At 38.1% G+C, this 21719-nt stretch overlaps 1 protein-coding gene across 7 annotated transcripts in view; it reads right to left on the bottom strand.

Annotated features, from left to right (window-relative positions):
- Nucleotides 1-21719, bottom strand: part of LOC140199449 (diacylglycerol kinase beta-like) — a 566317-nt gene that overhangs the window by 373663 nt on the left and 170935 nt on the right. For 2 of the 7 annotated variants that reach the window (XM_072261555.1, XM_072261556.1), the window contains exons 5-7: nt 12504-12566; nt 9299-9547; nt 5227-5334 (exon numbers count right to left, since the gene is read on the bottom strand). The exons of 2 other annotated variants lie outside the window; for them this stretch is intronic. In XM_072261555.1, coding sequence (XP_072117656.1) covers nt 5227-5334; nt 9299-9547; nt 12504-12566 — 420 coding nt within the window. The remainder of the gene's footprint in view (nt 1-5226; nt 5335-9298; nt 9548-12503; nt 12567-21719) is intronic. 3 more of the 7 variants (XM_072261557.1, XM_072261558.1, XM_072261559.1) reach the window with 3 other exon arrangements.

Here is a 21719-nt window from a genome sequence, read left to right as displayed (position 1 = left end):
TTGCAACTCATGTTCAAACAAATTTTGAAAATACTTCACAACATTTTAAATAAGAACCTTTGATCCTCTTTCAGAACCACTTACTGCATTTATGATAAGGGAGTGATTTATTTTTCTGTGGAGTTTCTTTTATCCTTACTCCCCCATTGAGATTTAGATTCCCCGATTACTCATTTCTGCTCAAACTGACTGAGGATATGAGTAATATTCAGCAGGTGCTTTCAAATTCAACATGCGAGAAAAGTCACTCTTGCTGAGTTCCTGAAACCATCTTGCATAAGTGTACTGTGACCTTGATATTTGGGCAGATGGGAGTTTGTGACTAAGCAAAACCTCCCTTGCTTCCGTATGTCTGAATATAGTGGCCCTTTGGTAACACACCTATGACTTCCACATCCATGCTGAGATTTAATTAAGATGTTTATGGAAGGCAAACCTGGTGAGGGAATGAAAGTTTTAATTAGTGCCCTCAAACAATTACATGCGATTCCAAGCTGTACTTTGGTACCAACAAAGATCAAATCTATCTCCTTCGACAGCTCACCAGTCAGCCTTGCCAAGCAAGCAGTTTCTGACAGAGTCATGCCTTCTGATGGTGGACAGTTAATAACATCCCTGCAGATCATGACCTGCTGAGCAACACAGAATCTAACAAGGAGTATCAATATTCATCCACAGTGCAAACACAGCAGACTGAGTAGTATTGCTGAATTTAAATAAACTTCAATTTTAGAAAACCAAGAGAGTAAAATGCCTACCAAGGATTAAAACTGAGATGTATTAACTTTTATAGTGCATATATTATTGTATTATTTCATTACATTTTATCCTGCAATGACAATCTTATAGTATTTACTTGACCTTTTTATGAAGTTTGTGGACTTAGAAAGATAGGGCTTTACTACTGCCATTTTCCCAATTACCATGAAAATTAAGTTTGTACTGTTAAGCTTTTTTGATGACTTTTGAGAAAACCTTTTGAGTATATTTTCCTCAACATGCTACAAAACACCTTATCCTAAAAATTAATAATTTACTGTTCTAATAAAAAAAATAGCAAATTTAATTTTACTTTCTCTTCTAAATTATCTAAGCACAGAATTCTCTTGTTATCTAAATAATTTCTACGGCACAGTAAATACAATATTTTATCACAAAAATAATTTCAAAATCACTCGCAATTTAAGTACCAAAGCAATTAAGAATGACATGAGTGGAACAGTGGTTACCGTGGGGTGGGTGTAATTCGTCTTGGTCAGTAATGCAAAGGAAGCTCAGAGTAGGTATAAAAAAAGACGAACTGGGTAACAAATTATATATTTAAATGATATACAGAACAAAGGACAGTACTACCAATGGCACTATAGTACTATAAAACTCCAAATTTAAATCCAATTATGAATCAGCTCCAAATAGTTATTGACAAAGGAATTCACCCAGCGTATGCAATGAACAAAATCAGTGCAGACATCCAGCTGAGATAACAGAATGCCTTCATACAATGCTAATGATGATTGCATCCTTCAAATCTTCATTTTCATTGTAACCTTCAAGAGATCATTGATACCTTCAAATCCTTTGTACTTCCTAACTTGCTGAAGTAGTAAAATCATTTCATTTTCACTTCCAGCCATCTCTGGCATCTGCAAGCCCAAATGCTTGAAACTGTAGTGAGCAAAACAATTCTGAATAGTTTTACTGCTTATTTCTCACTAACAATCAGTGACAAAAATTGCTGCTTTTTGAATACAAAAGACACACAACTGACGCCATTTAAAAACTGTTTGTTCTAAGCACACTGTAGTGTCTAATGGCCACACTAGTGCACGTGACTGACACTAGCTAAAAGCTGTCCGGCAATAGTCACCTACTCCAATTAAGCGTCATAGTGTCCCAAGTAAACAAAGGAAAGCCTGGCAATTTTCTCGATTATGTTTTGTTCTTTAAGCGATGCCCCAAATAAGCAACTGTCTGATTAACTGATGACTCAATTAACCAGAATCCACTGTAATGATTCCACTATGTGGAACACTTCTGCCCGATCTTGAACTTCTGGTTGCCTGCCATGATAGTTTTCTATCTCATTTCCACTTCTGATCTCTCCGACTTGGACCATTTTTATTTTATATTCATATATTCAAAATTACTATTGCAACAAAGCTCCAACTCACATGGGCAACATTCAGTTGGAATATTATTACAGTGAGGTTTGCCTCTTAAAATACCTACTTGCACATACTGAGCCTTTTGGGTCTAGATTTTTGACCTAACAGAGACTGTTTAAACAGAGTATACTGGATGCTGCAACACATCCCTTCTGTCTGCAGATGGCCAATATCATTCCATTCCTTTCAGTCATCTGTCTATCTAAAAATCTCTTAGATGTCCCTGTCATATCAGCTTCCATCAGAACCCTGGCAGCCTGTTCCAAACACGTTGTGCTGTGTATAAAACTTGCCCCACACATCTTCCTTAAACTTTCTCCTCTCACCTTAAGGTGTCCTTGAGTATTCATGGTGATCAGTCTCTGACACTCCAGAGAAAATAACCCGTTTGTCTAACTTGTCCTTATAGCTCGTGCCCTCTAATCCATCAAGCTAAACTTCTCTCTATCCTTTCCAAAGCTTCCCTATCCTTCCTCTGATACTGGTATAATTATAACAGTTCATTATTATAATTATGGATGACTAGAATTATAAAAATGCAATGTTGTTATACCAGTATTGGTTTAGCTTGTAAATACACAAATTAGCTAATATCAACAGCGAATAAAGTAACTATTTCAGGATGGATGTAACTTTAAAAACATGTGTAAAGGACAATCTTCAACTATCATGTATGTGAATAAACGAACTGAATTCCCAGTATTTTTTTGGTGTAGTAAATATTGCAGTAATATGTACATCAACTTCTTTTTTTCCCTCAGGGAATTTCACAGAGACTGAAGGTTGCATCCTGCATGCAAGGCAGGGTTGTCCTGGGTTTTGCGACTGCACACTGCAATGTCTAAATCAGAGGTGACTTCATGCAAGCATTAACAGGCAGAGTAGTGCAACCTCTTTCATTTGATTTGAAAGGTTAATACAGTCGAATAGCTTGTTATCTTCCTTCATTTTACTTAATAAAATTAACTTCTAGAAATGTAAGTTGTCTTTTAATAATTTCTGGATTTTTCTCCTTTCCTATAGGCAGGATTAAGGACTACTTACTTCCACAAATGAAAGAGGTTGATGGATGATCTGAAAGAAGTACACAACATTATGAGAGGCAGAGGGTAGATAGTTAAATTATTTTTCCTGAATTGAGGTATCAAAAACAAGAAGGAATAGGTTTAAGATGAATCAGCTTTATAGGGAACTGGATATGTTATTTTTTTAAGACAGTAAGTGCTTGATGTCTGGAGTGGGCTGCTAGATGTGGTGGTGGAATCAAATACGATAGTTATGACAAGTACAAATAACAAGGTATAGAAGGTTGCAGTCCTAATGAAGACAAAAGGGATTAGTGGAGATGGGGAAAATGTTGGCATGTTTGTGATGGGCTGAAAGACTCTATGACTCTAGAAATCCCTTTTGTGCTGTTATAAACATGATCCAGGAATAACTGCATCGCCAGCTCAGCTGTCCCTGTGTAGGTACATTAGGAACCTATTCATCAACACGGAAAACTATCCAGTAATGCCTGAGAGATAACCAGCCCATCAATGGCCGGTTGGAGTTTTGTTGGGGAACACATCACATCGGTCACCAAACACTGACTGAAGATCTGTACAGCAGGGAAGAAGAGAGAGTGGCTTAACATCACAGCAGCATTTAATAGAGCATGCAGTAAATGAATACTGATATAACTGAAGTCAGTGGAATCAAAGGAAAAATATCTGGCTGGTTGGAGTCATGCCTCAGAGGAAGATGACCGTGGTGCTTGGACATCTCTTCCACAAGACTTCATTGCAGGAGATAAGAACAATAGGAACAAAACTGCTCATCTGCACGCCCCCCCCCCGCCCACCTTATATCATGGTTCCAACCATTTTCAGCTACTTCATCAGTGTCTTTCTTTCCATCATAAGGTCAGGAATGGAATGCTCCCAACAACTGAGCAATCAATTCTATTTCCAGATTCTCAGAATACGGAGCATCCCATTCAGGCACTGGCTAATTCATGACAAATCCCATTTGTAGCACACAGGTGCCAGTTGGTACTTCTGAACAGAACAGCCCATTTGAACTCCATTCTATAGTCCAAATTAAATCTTCATTTCCTCTACCACTCGTACTCTGGACCAGCAGTGTATACAAGATGGATTTTAGCAACTCAACAAGGCTTCATCAACACTTCCCCATGAGCAACCTCTGCCACCCAGAGGGTCAAGGACATCAGGAAAGAGGAAACAAAACCACTTCCAAATTTACCCCCAAATCACACACCATCTGGAGTTGCAAATATATCAGTGCTTCTTCATTGCCACTGTGTCACAAACCTGGAACTCCAAAGCAGAAAGCACTGTGGCAGCTAGCTCTTGAAATAAACTGTGGTGACTCTAGGAAGCACAGCACCGCCACCTTCTCAAGGGTAATTAAAAGTGGAAAACACATGCTGACAATCCACAGCCCCCTCCTGAATAAAAAAGAACTACGCTGCATTCTATGTCGGACCTCTATTAAATAAAGAAACATAAGTTTAATCTAACTATGTCATAAACATGGAAACACTACCACTGTTTAGCTGAATTCATTCATTAGTGCTGATTTAGTGCACCTTTCTTTACAATAACTGTTTACATTACCATTCAAATAAGAACAAATTGTATAACTTGATTCTCTTCTTAAAACATTAATAATTTATGCTTTTTTTGCAAAATAGCTATTTCACATTTGTCAACTGTCATATAGTTTACTTCAACATCTATCTTCTGGGAGAAGAAAATCAAAAGTAAATCATTGTTGTATATTTATTTTAAAGTAGGCTCACAAATAATGAGCAAGACTACTGAAGCCTCACAACATTTAAAATTCTGCAGTGGCAAAGTTTGTTCCTGTGACAATGTTTAAGATTTGAGCAATACAAACCTCTACATTGAAGAGAAGCAAATCTCTGCACTCAGAATTGGCCAATATCAACTACACCTTAAAGAAAGATTTGTTTCTTTATGTATTTCATGTTGCAATGTAACAACATTAGAGGAAAGATTCAGATTTGGTTAACTAGACTATATGTTAAACATACTTGTTTTTCCTTGGTAAAGGGCATCATCTGTACTGTGAAGTATTAGAGCTCCAATCGTGCAATCATGAAGTAATTCTGGCTTCTTTCCCAAGCTCAAATTAACTGGGTCTGGAGGCAATCCAAATGACATAAAAAAAAGGGGCATGAAAGAGTTGCTTCCTGCAACAATCACACTTTTCTTCTGCAAACTGGCTGATGCTGATGGAATTTATAAAGCTTGCAACAAATTCTGAAGGAGTTATAAAAATATAACCGTTTAGATTTTGACAGTCTCATTCTAGCGCATAGAAAAGCATTAAGAATGCAGCAGTCCTAATTACCAAAGGTCTTATCGATGTACCCCAGATGCAAATTCAAAGTCCAACATGACGCACTGTGAAGCATTAGTGGCACGTGTCTGGATCATAGGAAGGCTTACGGCCAGAAAAATCCAAGTAAGCCACCTGGATTATGAAAAAAGACATTCACTCCCTCAGAAAAATGGTCACTTTAACACAGCTCTACTAAATATCTTCAAGATTCAAGATTGTTTATGGTCATGCATCAGTACACAAGTGTAAAGGAGAAGAAAATGTTTGTTACTCTGGATCTGATTTAGCATAAAAACACAATAAACAACATGATAAATACGAATACATAAGATTAGCTTATATACATGGACTGACTGAAAGTGACACTAAGTACAGGAGTACTTGCACATATGGTGACTGACTGACAGGAAGTGATAAAGTTGTAGTGGTGGGGTGGGTTAATGGATGGAGCTGTTGATCAGTTTGACAGCTTGAGGAAACTAACTGTTTTGAGTATGATGGTTCCGGCATGAATGCTGCATATCTTCTTCCCTAATGGGAATTGGATAGACATGGTGGGCTTTCTTGACTGTGGATAATGTGTTCTGGGACCATGAGAAGTTATGCAAGATATGCACTCCCAGGAGTTTGAAAGTTTCCACTGCTGTGCCACCAATGTGAAGTGAAATGTGAGCAGTGTGATATTTTCCTGAAATCGATACTTGTCTTGTTGACATTGAGGAAAAGGCTATTTGCCTGGCACCAGGCCGCAAGATCCTCTACCTCCTCTCTGTAGGTCATCTCACCATTATTGGTGATAAGCCCTACCACTGTTTTGTCAGCGAAATTGACAATGTGATTGCTTGGGTGTTTGGCTATACAAAATCTTGAGACAAAACCAAAGATATTGAAGTTTTTAAGAGTGGCAGGTCACATTTATTTTGAAGCAGTGCAATGGAATTATTTTGAAATATTTAGCTCCAAGCACTAAAAATGCAAAACACAATATAAAAAGAAAGCAGAAATCTCTCTCCTTAAATTTGTCCTTGGGTGCCAGGTGAAGCAGTTTTCAATATGCATCATTAGGATTAGTCCAATGTTACAGAGAGTTCAGTTCAAACATACCTTTATAAAAGATAAAATTCTGATTATGCAAGACTAATATGGCCAGATTTGGGAACAGCTTCTTCCCAACTGTGATAAGACTGCTGAACGGATCCTGACCCGGATCTGGGCCGTACCCTCCAAATATCCTGACCTGCCTCTCGGTTTTTTTGCACTACCTTACTTTCCCTTTTCTATTTTCTATTTATGATTTATAATTTAAATTTTTAATATTTACTATCGATTTCTACTCCAGGGAGCGCAAAGCGCAGAATCAAATATCGCTGTGATGATTGTACGTTCTAGTATCAATTGTTTGGCGACAATAAAATATAAAGTAATCAGGACTGATTCAACAGGCAAATCAACATGATTTAAATACATTAACAAAGAATTCTAAGATACAATAAATCCTGGGCAATCTTTAGGAAGAAAGAAGTGTTTAAGAGGAAGAAAGAAGTGTTTAAGAGGAAGATGAAGAGCTTGATCAGAGATTTACTAAAATGTAATAAAAACAAGGATATAGAAGATGCTTAGTACAACAACAGAGCATATGCTGTGAAAAATTACAATGCAAACAGACTTGAAACTAAGAATTGTGGATATTTTCTAAATAACCAGAAATAAGAAATAAATACGCCTGTTCAATTACTTTCCAAATAAATTAAGCATAATTAATCAGATGGAAATCAATGCTCAGATTAAAAGCAAATACATTCATGAGGATAAATGATGTTGAATAACGTAGTTTTGGAGGCCTTTACATTCTGCAGAAGGCCATTCACTTCAAACAATGGATGCACCATAGGACATGAAGCAGACTAATGTCTTCTCAAATTTTATAAAAAAAAGGTAAGATGCAGGCATGGATATCTACATTGGAACACAACAGCATCAATTAGAATTTATTTTCAAGATGATGGAGAAAAGGCAGGAAGATGGGGCTGAGAGGGAAACAAATCAGTCAAGATCGAATAGTGCAGCACTTGATGGGACAAATGGCCTAAATCTGCTCCAATATATTATAGTTAACCATCACAAATAAGCCCGAGGAGAATCCACACAGCTACAATCAGCATGGTTTCAGAGATATCTCTACTTAACTTCCACAAGGGAATATCAACCCAATGAGAATGTGGAAAACCTTTAAATTTGCAAGGTTCAATTTGTAACACTGTTAAGTAACTCCAAAAGGTAAGATTCAAATTAATACCTTCCAGCAGATAAAGATAAGGAACTGGTTTAACAGGAGGAAGAAATAATAAATACTCATTAGAGGAGTATTGGCCAAAGCAGGAAGATCACCTAGTGAGGCAGTGTAGAGTGGAACCATAACTATCTATAATTTAGAAATAAACATGAAAGTTACTGAGAAGTAAAATGAATTTCAGAAAATACCAGAAAATAAAGTGGACAAGAATGGCAAAGACATGTAAACATATTTAAACAAAAGCTACACACACAAAACAGAAACTGTTGATTATATTTTAACGAAGATTGATATTATGCTAAATTTTTATTGGAAATGGCCAATATAGCATGGAACAAATGAAACTTGACAGGAATCTTTTTGGTAGGAATACAGTTGTCAGGAAAATCAATGAATAATGAATATAGTGATTATACCAGACAGGACTATTGGAGGCAAAAATCCCAGAATCATTTAAGACAAAATTCTCAGAATATTTGAATCAAAGTGGCCAATTTCATTCACAATTTTCTGTCTACCCGATATAGTTTTAGTAATTGTCAAAAGTCAACCATGTAAACTTTAAAGGCAAAATCATGTTGGTGCTTTTCACTTACAGTTTATAAACAAAATTTGGTTCATTAGCCAAAAAGTTTAAAATGGCTTTGCTTACAGCGAAAGCTGATCATCTTCTGTGCTGCCTATTAGTCTCACACAAGCAGCATATGAACAGAAACAAACTAAATAATTAAAACAGAAATAACAACCAATTGTTATTTATTTTAGCTAATAAAGAACATACCTCAAGTATTTAATTTTCACATGTTGTTTATGACCTCCACAGTAATTAATAGAGGCATTCAACTTAAATGTTTAAAGTTATAGCTACATACGTAATTGAACAAAGTTTTTGCTACAAAGGAATATTCAATGATAAGTGATTACTTTCAATTGCAACAAGAGTAGAAGTAGTGATATTCAATTATTTCTATGGCAGCACCCCTTGCAAATACTGATTCATTCACTGGACACCAGACACTATGCTAATGTAACTTCCAAAGGTAGTGTCTGCTAAGTAAAGAAATACAGACCATCATTATATTAAAATAAACCAAAGTTACAAAAATAATCTGCTATTTCAACAATATATAAAGGAAAATGCACACGTTCAATTGTCTGGCAATGAATCAAGCACTTCAATTTTAAAGTTTCAGAGACTATGAAGAGTCGCAGTGGCTTTTAATATTATCACTGTTTTAATTACTAATGCTTGAGGAAATGCATTGAAATTATAAAAATGCTTAGAAACTTCAAGTTGGGTTTGCTGATTTTGGCCTCTTAATCAATTCCCATTTCCTACAGCTCACACGGAAGATCAAGTTTAAAAATAATAATAATGAACACAGCATTTCTAGTAAATAAGTTTAATCTGACAGATGAACAAGCACTGAATCCTTTGCCAAACCTGAAAGGAAGATGAGAGGACTACCTGGAGACTGAGAGTTAAGCAATGAGGCAGAGGAAATCTTGAAGGAGCCAGTGAAGTTATGAGAAAAGTGAGCAGCGGCAGTGGATTTCTGAGAAGAAGACCGAGAGGAACCGGGAGAGTAAGTTGCTGAGGCGGCAGCAGCAATAGGAGCCAAGCTGGGAAATTGCTGATCGGTGAGGTTAACCTGGGAATCCCTTCCATCTGGAGAATGTCTTCTCATGGCACTCAGAATACTTTTGCCATTAATTCCTGCAGTATTAGTGCAAAGATAATAAAGATTAACATAAAACAGATGAAAAGGTTAAATTTTTTCATTTTTAATCACCTGAAGGTGTTTAGAAATGAACAGCAGTTTAGAATGAAATAAAACAGTTGCAATAAAGCCAGGTAGGTCTGACTTTTCTCCCTTCCAGTTTGGAGGACTTCGCTCATATTGCAGCAATATTGGGAAAAAGATTTACAGGAGGGCCTTGGTTGGAGGAGAATCCCGGCACATTTCTTATATTTTACCTTAATAAACAAAGTGGAAGTGTTAAAACTTTCTTCAGTGGTATCTCTAAATGTCAATGTTCAGTTTATGAACCTATGTCAACAATCCACGGGGTAACATAATGTTGGTCAATCCTATCCTTACCTGGAAATTCCATACATTCCTTTTTGGCAGATTTTACTTGTGATGACCATGATTGGGAATCCTGTCTAGTTTTTTTTCCCCCACAGTCCTAATCATCAAGTCCTACCCTCCTGGAAATGAACTGGACTTCAGTCCACTCAGTCTGTGAGTTTAGTCTATTTGTTTCATCAACAAATCAACAGCAATGGATGTGCCAGTCTTCGAATCATCAAATGGTATGAATTTTAATCAGAAATCAGATTTTTGCTTTGGAACATGCTGATAGTTTTCATGGATGAAGTTATAGTTAGACTAAATTTAAAATATACATTTTAAATCTCTTTAGTATCTCTAGTTAGATTTAACTGATGAATACTTTAATTAAATTCTGGCTTCTCGATTAAGCATTTTATTTGAATTCTTATTCTAAATGCATAAACATAGGATCCAGCAAAATAAATCTACTGGTGCAAGTCATAAAGTAGTTCAATAATTCAGATATCAGATTAATGATTAGATAAAATGCCATGTTGAGGACAAACATTTCTGCCTCGAGATAGGATAGAATTGGGTCATAATTGATCAAATGCTTCTTGGACTGTGCCTTCAGCTAACTGATTGCAAATCAACTTTGGTCACAGAAAGAAAAACAGTATTTTCAAAGCAACACACAAAATGCTGGAGGAACTCAACAGGCCAGGCAGCATCTATGGAAAAGAGTAGAGTTGATGTTTCAGGCAGAGACCCTTCACCAGTCCTGCTGAAGGGTCTCGGCCCAGAACCTCGTCTGTACTCTTCAATAGATGCTGAGATGCTGCCTGGCATGCTGAGTTCCTCCAGCAGTTTGTGTGTGTTGCTTGGAATTCCCACATCTGCAGATTTTCACTTGTTTGTAATCGTTTTTACAATCCTGGGCTGTCCTACAGTGGTTTTCAGCTGACTGATTACACCTCAAAATGTGCTCAATGTTTTAATTTAGGAAAGGCATGAGCAACTTTGGAGTAGATTGGGCCGTAGTTTAAATCTCATTGGAAAGTCTACATTGTTAACATTAGTGTTCCATCAGTCCAAGATTGGAACAGCAAGCTAGATTATTGTGCCCAATTTAAACTGAAGCCCATGAGTCACAGTGCATGGCTGAACTAAATATCCATGGCAGCCCAGTCTGTTTTACCCTTCCTCTTAGAGGGGTATATTTAGTGACTAAAGACTTGAAAGAGGAAGAAAACAGAACGCCACACTACATATTTTAAATGGGCAGATTTTAAAGTAATGCAGTTCACTACAGGAGGATGTATTATACAACGTATTCAACATCACTCAGCACAGATAGGCGCATAAGAAAATACTGAAATGGAAAAGATTCAGCCCAGAATTACTCATCTCCGTCTTCCACTCTGCCAATTATGTCTTAATAGGTAATTGTAGATTTAATACAAGAACTGAATACTTCTGCAAACTTATTCTACAATACTATTAATATCTTATAACATTTTAAACGCTGCAAGAAGCTTATCATTTATAAGTGGAATAAAACTAGACATCTGTTTGAGATCTTAGTTATCCAACAAAAATACGTGATTTTGTTATACAGTCATACTGCGTTATGATGGCAAGTTTTGATGAGATACATATATCATTAAGACTCTGGAGATAACTTGCTCAATAACATAACTGTTCTCCACTTTAGAACTACTTACATGCGACTGAATGAGATAACACCATTTTGTACATTAATTCAAATATGTAATAACAACTTCCATTTATATAGCATCTTTACAACTGCAATAATGTCTTCGGAAATGCATAAAGAAAATATTACGGAAATAAGCAAAAGTTTGGATAGCAGACTTGTAGAAAGGGAGACAGGGAAGGACATAAAAATTTAGAGAGAAAATTTAGAGATTCATGTCCTGGCATTTGGTGACCCACCTGCTAATTAAGGAATGATACAATTCAAAGATGCAGAAGTTACTTTGTACAAGTATCAGATGTGTACAGATAACTCAAGGAGATGCATGGTAGAGGACCGGACAAAAACAAGGAAGGCAAAAGACTATGAAGCAATTAAAAAAAAACAAAAAAAAAGAGGATTATAAAACAGAGGCACTGCTTGAGTATGAGCTCAACTGTGAGCTGTTTGAGGGTCACCAAGCACAGAAGCAATGGGTAAATTAGATAGGACACTGGCAGCAAAGTTCTGAATGACCTCAAGTTTACTGAGCTTTGAATGAAGATGGACAGCTGGGTGTGTACACATTGGATTATACAAGTCTGCATACAATGACTGTATGAATGGGGATTTCAGTAGCACATGAACTGAATTAAGCAATGTTACTGAGCAGGAAATTAAGGAGTTGCTAGGGACAGTGATGGAGTGGGTGGCTAGGGACGTAAGCAAGTGATCGGAACCCAAAGACAATGGCTTATTCTTGAAAATGTTTATTGTGAGCAAAACCTTTAAATGATTGATAGCATGCACAATTCTATCTCTGTGCCCACAGTCCAACTGGACACAAACCTGGTATATAGCCAGCATGCACAAAAGTAAAAGGACAATAAGTTCAATGGAAAGAAGGATGCACAATGTACCTGTAATAGGAGCACATGCTACTTCTGTCTGGAAGGAGATGCCAGAATCTAGAGATTTTGGTTCTATAACAAACAATAATTAAAAGCAGTTTCATTTAATCACTAAATGCCGCATGACTTCTTTAATAGATTACATATTACTAAAAAAGATATGCGAGAAGTTACAATGTATACTACCAAACTGAATAATTTCTGTAATCAAAAGGCTGTTAAATGAGCAATTGCAGTGAACGATGTCCGAAATGTAGAACAACTCCTTGATTTCGATTGGGTGCATAACATTAACTACCCCAATTAAAAGGCCTAAATATTAGTGTGGGCTTTCAAATGCAGACATTTCTTGTCCAGAGTATCTCTGTCCAAGAATACTGATAATATAAATTGATCTAGAAATTTTATCAGAGGACATTTAAAAATACTGTATCTTTAAATAATCATGGCTAATTTATAAAACAAAATTGTATCTTAACTTCATAGAATACACTTCTTCACCCAAAGGGTAGTAACTCATCCACAAAGGCTGGAGAGTTTCAGCCATCAAATGCAAGCAAGATAGAGATCAATAGAATTTTAGACACTAAGGGAATCAATGCACACGAGATTAGCGCAGAAAAATCCTGCAGGGATAAAACATCTTTCTGGTTTTATGCAATAATAGAGAGCACCAAGGGCCAGCTAAATGACCCAATGCTCTTATCTTCATATGACAGTCCCAAAGTAGAGGCTGGCTTCCTGCCACATCTAGCAAGAACCAGCAGACTGCCATACCTCACTCACCATATTCAAATGAAGCCTGAATGATAGAATGGTCGATGCACCCAAATCTGTGCTAGGATTAACCACATCGACAAAATCAACCTGAAACATTAGTTCTGTTTCTCTTCCCACAGATGTGATCCAATTTGCTGGGTATTTCCAACAATTTGCTTTTATTTTAGATTTCTAGCATTTGTACTTTTTTTTCTTTTAAACTTTTGGCCAATATTAGCTGGCGAGAGTCTACAGCATTAGTTTCCAATGGGCCTCCAGGGTGAAGTGCCAGGTAAGATCCAGCATTAGTTGGGTACCCTTTCACATCAATACTTCCTCAATTTTTGTATGAGGAGTAATTCATAATGAATCTGTAAATTCAAGGAATTTCTATATGCTATTAAAATTTAGTAGGTGCCTTAAAGGTAAGTACTTAATGTCATTGGTAGCTGCCTGGCCAAGGGGCTAATGTGTGGGATGATCTCAAGAGGCATTGGGGCCATTGTTTCAGGCAGTATAGGTTGAGTACCCCTTATTTGAAATTCCAAATTCCAAAAATCCCAAAGTTTGAAATATTTTGAGCGCTGACATGACGTCACAAATAGAAAATTCCACAATGCGCTGGGAAGGCTCCCAGGTGATGCATAGGTCTTTGCACACCACAGACAGTTCTGAGAAGTGACCTCACATATGTAATGAACAGAAGTTAATGAAAAATAGAAAAACCACTGCATAAAGCATAAAAAGATCTCAATCGTGTATTGAAAGAATGGATTCATCAGATTCTGAGTGAACATATGCCGCATAACTGTATGCTGATCATGAAACAAACTAAGATCTATCACAAAGAACTGAAAAGTGAAGGCAATTGTTAATTAAACTGCATTAAATTTTTAAAGATTTGTGGTGATAGAGCGTCTGCTGATCTCAAAGCAGCAGAGAAATTCATTGACGAGTTTGCCAAGATCGTCACTGATGAAAATTTAACATTCTGAACGGCTGCATCAGTGCATATACATGATGAACAAGTGCAAGAGAAGGACTATTTACCAGTAGAACATAAATGCAGTCGGAAATGATGGCATCCTAAACGAACTCATTATATTTCCCCAAATCCAAAAAGACTTTAAATCCAAAGCACTTGTGGCCACAGTAAAACACACAAGTATGACACAATTGAGCCACTTCCTAGTTAATGTTAAATTATTAAAGATTACTTTGATTATCCCTTGCACTAACTATTGTATGTAATAAGTGATTTCCTAAACTCTATTTAAGGTTCCGTTCATCCAATGTGGAGGAGTAAAAAAACAAAATCTCAGGCAACAAATTTTCAAAGTTGAAGGAATTTTATTTCAGCTGCAATTGCAGAAGAAATATGTTAAGCAAATGTAGCACTCAACTTGTCCAGGTTAAAGATAGTTTCAACAGAGATTGGTGGCTCAGTAAATTTAAAGAAAATTTCCGGTGCTTAACTATACCGAGGACCTGAATTCTGTTTTACATAGACTGTATTCTCCAGGACCACTCCAAAAGCATACATAAAATAAAAATACTACAGTTGCAATTCAGAGCATTCATCAAAATGGAACGTACTGTTATCCAAAACACAAACTACAAAGTTCTACGGCCATTTAGTTGGACATCAATTCAAAATTCGCCCAGTATTTATTATGCTGCTGAAATTTTCAATGATGTGTGTAAACCAGTTTATATGCCCTACATAAATAAAATTTCATTAATACAAACCCAAAAATTTTAGATTGCAAATTTCTACGAACAACATTCTACATAATAAAAAAAATACCCAATTCTAATGCTTCTGAAAACAAGCCATGAAAGTGAACTGGAAAATAATTTCCTCCATTTCGGGTACAGATAGAAAGGTAGGCTGATTTATTTTCATTTGTAGCAAATTGTCATTATAAAATGCACTCCAGCCAGGTTCCCAAGACACTACCCATGTTAAGTTACATTTCACATCTGCTGAGCCAGCATGTTTTCTGGCTCAAAATTCTACCTCAAAATTAAGTAATTGGACCTTGTAAAGGATGGCCATAGTTTGAATGGAAAATAAGCTTGGATCCCAACCTGATGCTTGGCATCAGCAGCTATCATTTACAGACAGCTATTTTGTAGAGGATCCAGCAGCACGCCATACCAGAAATTTCGTACTCCTTTCCACATCAACGAATATATGTAGTCTGCTGAATGACAAAAGCAGGAAATCTAGGTCAAAGTTGGGAATAAAATCCAGACCCTTTTGAAAGGCCTGAAATCCTCCAAAATCTCTCCTGTCTTTGAAATGCATGCAATTTACAAGGCGTGAATCCTCTTACAACCTCAGAAAGCCATTTCCAAAACAGCAAGATTTACTAACACCTTCCCAACACTTAAGCCTTCTTTTTAAACTTACCATTCAACTTATTTTATTAAGTTGCTGTGATCAGCCTCTAGGGCTGTCAGAGAGAAGCTACATGTAGTCAACTGGATGGTTATTTGCCCTAATGCATCAGAGGTACAGTTACTAAAAAGGCTATACAGCAATGTCATGTGCTGATCTAGGACATTTGCTTCCAATATTACATCTTATGCGTTCAAATATTTCAAGTAGTAGTGATGCCCCAAAGCACCAGTTATCAAGTTTAACCCTGACCTCTGGAGCTTTCTGTGTGGAGTTTGCATGTTCTCCCTGTGACCATCTGGCCTTATCCCAGATACTCTAATTTTGTTTCATATCTGAAAGATATGCTGTTTGATAGATTGATAAGCTACTGTAAATTGCCCCTAGTGTAGGTGGGGGGGGGGTGTTGGGGGGAATAGAGAATCTGAGAAGAATTGGTGGGCATACAAGAGAGAACAGATAATAGAGAAATATGGGGGAATAGCATTGTTCTGAGTTCCGCATAGATTCGATGGGCCAAGTGGCCTGTGTTGTAGGGGAAAAAAAAGCATCCCTCATAACTCTGCAAGAACTAAGGCACAGAACATAACCAAATCAAAATATTATAATCAAGCCCTGATCTTCTCTAAAAGCTAAATTTATGCAAAATTATTTTCCATTCAAATTATGATCATAGCAGAAGCATGCCCAGATTTCCACCCAATGTTCAGTTTTCCATTTCTTCAGTTGGAAAAATACTGACAGGTGGATGAATAAGATTCTTTACATGGACCAGAATCTCCACAGTGTTTTAAATATTACATCCTATCTTTTTCAAATAACTTATACAAGCACAAAAGTACAAGTCCAGAGATTTAGAAGAAGATTTAGGGCATCTATCTGGTTTTTAATGTCACAATGGTTTGATAATTCTTTTTACATTTTTAAGCAGTACCTGGTAAAATCATTCAGTGGTAATCCACACTTCCTTCAAATCATTCAGTGGTAATCCGCACTTCAACTTAAAGAAAATTTCAATTTCTTTTAGATGGATATACTAAAGTTGTTTTCTTCCCACTTTATACTTTGGAAAGATGATGCATGGAAGAAATAACTGGTTTTACAATAATTCCTTGCTATATAAGAAAAACATTATCACATTAATTTATCAACCCTTTGAGATTCTTAATACCACATAGTGTATTTTACTGTGAAAATCCAGAATACTTTCAAATCACTTTTTTTTTTGGCTTTGAACATAACCAAAACACAGTTTTATGATACAGTACCTATCACTTTATCTTCAACGTTAACAAGTCATGGCACAAATCTGCTCAAAAACTAAAATGTGTTGCACTCATTTTAAGGTGGAAAAAAAGCACTGTACTGATTACTCCTAGGCTAGTTTGTGATCACATTCTGGGTCAAACTGCTGGATATTTTCAGCAAGACACAAAATGCTGGAGGAACTCAGCAGGCCAAGGAGCATCTATTGGAAAAGACTAAACAGTCAACGTTTTGGGCCAAGACCCTTCATCAGGGTACTTTCAGCAGTCAGTTCCACCAACAAAGATTGACCATCTGATTCTGTGTCCAAAGTGCACTAACATACATCACTGAAGTCTGATACTATTAGTCACATAATGCCTCTTCTGCCCACCCAACATAAACTGGAACTCAAAGCTTCAAATTATGACCAGTGTAGAACAGCTCCAGTGTGTAGATTAACTACTGTATTTCTTACTTTTCTCGGTGTTTAAAAGCACTGTCTGCTGACGCTGGTACACCTGACTAAACAGTTTCAGGACTCAGATATCTTCTGTTCAGGTACCTTCCAAACTCCACTGAGTATGTTTCAACTAAGTAATTTTTCCTCCATCACACTTAGCTTGTGAAATACACATTCTATTAAGAGTCCTATGGTGTCATCATTGGCAACCATAGGTTACCAAATGTATCATCATAGCCACATCTGGGTATCGATGAGTTGAAGATTAGGGCAGAAGGCATATTTTCATCTTCAATGAGACCACATCTTGTCTGGACCTTTCTAAGGTACAATGCATTTCCAGCCTAGGATAGTCCAAAGGAGTCAAAGGAGAGATAGATAACATAATGCAGCCAGACCTGGAGTCTGGACTGCTCTCTTGGAGGGTGAAGATCATGCTAACTCTCAGCTTCCTTACCCTAGAATCTTATCAAGTTGCACTGCAGGTCTCTGTGGCAACTCCCAATTCAATATGTGTTGGTTATTCGAGGACTTCCCCGGTACTGTATTGGGTGATAATATTTATTGGCCTTGATTTTAGTGAGGAACAGGAGGCATCTCAGGCACCAGGATTTGTCAGTGTTGCTGGTTTCCCACTAGCCCAGGCATCCCCTGACTATACACATGCCCACAAGGGTTTCCATTAATAATCCAAAGCTTTTTATCAGCAAGTATGCCTTATACACCCTCAGTACTGGAGTGGATCACAAAAAAGAATTTTCTCCCAGTGAATGTTAAATCTCCAGGACTGCATCCGAGGGAGAACATGCAGCAAATATTTTCAGTTATCTAGGGAAAAGGACCACTGATACCAACACCAAGAGGAAAAGGCCACTGACACCAACACCACCCAGAGACAAAGACCACTGACACCAATACACACAGAGGGAAAGACCGCTTACACCGATACACCCACAGGAAGGACCATTTGCACCGACACACCCAGAGGGAAGGACCATTTAGACAGACACACCCAGAGGCAAGGACCACTGACACCGACACACCCAGAGGAAGGACCATTTACACTGACACACCCGGAGAGAAGGGCCATTTAGACCGGTACACCCAGAGGGAAGGACCACTGACACTGATACACCCAGAGGGAAGGGCCATTTAGACCAGTACACCCAGTGGGAAGGGCCATTTAGACCGGTACACACAGAGGGAAGGATCACTTTCACCAATGCACCCTACAGAAGTTGTAGCTGAGTGTAGATATAATGATAACTACACAATCAGCAGGTTCATGGAAAACAGTACACAGATGAGGAAGAAATTCTTGGCTCTAGTCCATAACAAGTAGATATCACAACTTTACTATGAACTGCTTTCAGCACAATCCTGCAAACCAAAGACATCATCTGGTGGCATAGGAAAAGTAGCCAGGAGACATACGAGACCCACATTTCAGACATCAGCAGGAACAAAGTAAGCAACAGCAAGTTGGCAGCAGGTACTGGGGGAGGACAGTGCTTACTATCTACAGCTGCACCAAGTGGAAAATAAAGGGGGAAGGCCTGTTGACAGGGCCTATAGGAAACCATACAGAATAGAGGTGTTTCTTTTTCCCCAATGTAGTCCATGAGATCCTCTCCACACTTCAATCAACGTCATCAGTGAAGTGCAACAATGATCAGGTATGATGCGTAATAATTACACATCCACCTCCACTAATTTTCCAACGGGAGGAGGGGAGTGGATGGGGGTGAGCTGAGAAGCAGAGTGGGAAGCCAGGGTGTACAGTTAACAGTCAAGCACAATGATTCTTAAAAATCACAGCCATAGATGCACTCAGATATATTGCAAGTATTCTCTCTTTACACAAAAAGACACCTGCTCTTCCATACAAAGTAAACAAAGGCAAGTGTACATATTCATTTTACAAAAAGGGGGAAGAGAGTCTCAAAGATGCTCAGGCATGACAGGAAGACGGAGAATGCATGGAAATGTCATTTCTGGAAAAGAAACTGTTATCCGGTCGCCTAGAGCTTCAAGTCTACTTAACAATGAATCTGATTAAATGAAATCAATTTTTTTTAGTGCAGGCTTTTGGTGAATAGCTACAATTTTGAGTTTGTTACTGAAGGTTTTTATGACAATGCCTGCAGCAAGTATAAGAGGTGACGCAACATTATCCTGTGCCAGAATAATCAGCTGAAGTAAACTTTCAGTGATTTTATTTACATTGCTTGCACAATTTGCATAAGATAATTTGGGTTTGTTGCTTGCCAATCGTACTTACCCCATACAACCCCCAAAGTGTCTCTTTTCGTTTCAAAAGGAAAAATTATTTTCTTGTATTTACAAGGATAGTTTACAAATAATATAGGTAAGAGAACATATTCATGGATTTAGTATCTGAAAAAAACTGATTCACACTTTAACATAAATTGAGCTGATGGTAAGGAAGGCAAGTGCAATATTAGCATTCATTTCAAGAGGAGTAGAATATAAAACCAAGATGGTAACACTGAGGCTTTATAAGGCATTGGTCAGACCACACCTGGAGTACTGTGAACAGTTCTGAGCCCCACATCTAAGAGAGGATGTGCTGGCATTGGAGAGTCCATAGGAGGTTTGCAAGTATGATCCCGGGAATGAAAGAGTTAATGTACGAGAAGTGCTTGATGGCTCTGAGCCGGTACTCGCCAGAGTTTTGAAGAGTGAGAGGTGTGATCTCATTGAATACTCAAAAGACCTAGATAAAGTGGAAGTGGAGAGGAGGTTTACTATAGTGGAGGAGTCTAGAATCAGGATGGAAGGATGTCTGTTTAGAACGCAAAGGAGGAATTTCTTTAACCAGTGGGTGGTGAGTCTATGGATCCATTGACATAGAAGGCCGTGCAGGCCAAGTCATTGGGTATATTTAAAGCAGAGGTTGATATGTTCTTGATTAATAAGGGTGTCATTGGTTATGGGGAGAAGGCAGGAGATTGGAGTTGAGACAGATAATAAATCAGCCATGATGGAATGGTGGAGCAGACTTGATGGACTGAATAGCCAAGGTATCATGCCTAACGACTGGCGAACTGTCGCACTCAACTCAATAATAAGCAAATGCTTTGAGAGACTGGTCAAGGACTACATCTGCAGCAGGCTAGATCGATTGACAGACGATGCAATAGCCACTGTTCTACACACCGTCCTTACACATCTGGAGAAGAAGGATGCTTATGTGAGGATGCTGTTCTTGGACTACAGTTCAGCATTCAACACCGTAGTTCCATCCAGGCTCGACAAGAAGCTAAGAGACCTCGGCCTTGACCCTGCTTTGTGCAGCTGGATCCAGGACTTCCTGTCAGAACGCCAGCAGGTTGTAAGAGTGGGCTCCCTCACCTCCAACCCTCTGACTCTCAATACAGGAGCCCCTCAGGGCTGCATACTGAGTCCCCTCCTTTACTCCCTGTATACCCATAACTGTATCGCCACCCACAGCTCCAATCTGCTAATTAAATTTGCCGACGACACTACATTGATTGGCCTATCAAAAACAATAACGAGGTGACCTACAGGGAAGAAGCTAACATAGGGAAATCTGCAGATGCTGAAAATTCAAGCAACACACACAAAAAATGCTGGTGAACGCAGCAGGCCAGGCAGCATCCATAGGAAGAGGTACAGTCGACGTTTCGGGCCGAGACCCTTTGTCCTGACAAAGGGTCTCGGCTCGAAACTTCGACTGTACCTCTTCCTATAGATGCTGCCTGGCCTGCTGCGTTCACCAGCATTTTAGGGTTGGATGTGGTTAAAGAAAAAATCAAGAACTTTACTAAATTACGAACAAAATACATAAAATAAATGTTTATTTTGTAGAGAAGAAAACTGTACTAGTTATAAAACAGACTTCCAAGTTCACTATTTATTCACCATTGCCACTGACCAATTTTATCCCACAGTGCTTTAGTTTTTTTAAATTAAACACATCACAATTATTCATTTTGCTGTTAAAATACAATAGATTAAAAAACTGATTATTACAGTTCAGTTGAAGAAGGCAGCTTTTTGGTTAGCTGGTGGTGGCTGTAAATGTGTGTCTTAAATGTCTTCTTGTGATCCTAAGACCCTGTTAGACAGCGGTACTATAAAATACTGCATATATGATTCATTGGCGAGATCATCAGCTGAAAAGTTGCGTGACCTTGTTGTCTCCCCCCGCCCCCACCCCGGCCCCGTCCCCTGCAGATTAGGCCCTCATGCCACGGCATTGCTTGTAACATTCAGCCAGGGGCAGAGGTGATGTGGAAGAGAACAGAGATGTGGCTGGCATGCTGGAATCTGTGCTGGCCCCTGCAGCTTGGCTCACCCATCAGGGCTG

Source organism: Mobula birostris, chromosome 6 (genome assembly GCF_030028105.1).
Source record: "Mobula birostris isolate sMobBir1 chromosome 6, sMobBir1.hap1, whole genome shotgun sequence".
Taxonomy (NCBI): domain Eukaryota; kingdom Metazoa; phylum Chordata; class Chondrichthyes; order Myliobatiformes; family Myliobatidae; genus Mobula; species Mobula birostris.
The sequence above is the reverse complement of the archived record's forward strand: the minus strand, read 5'-3'. Positions and strand labels throughout refer to the sequence as shown.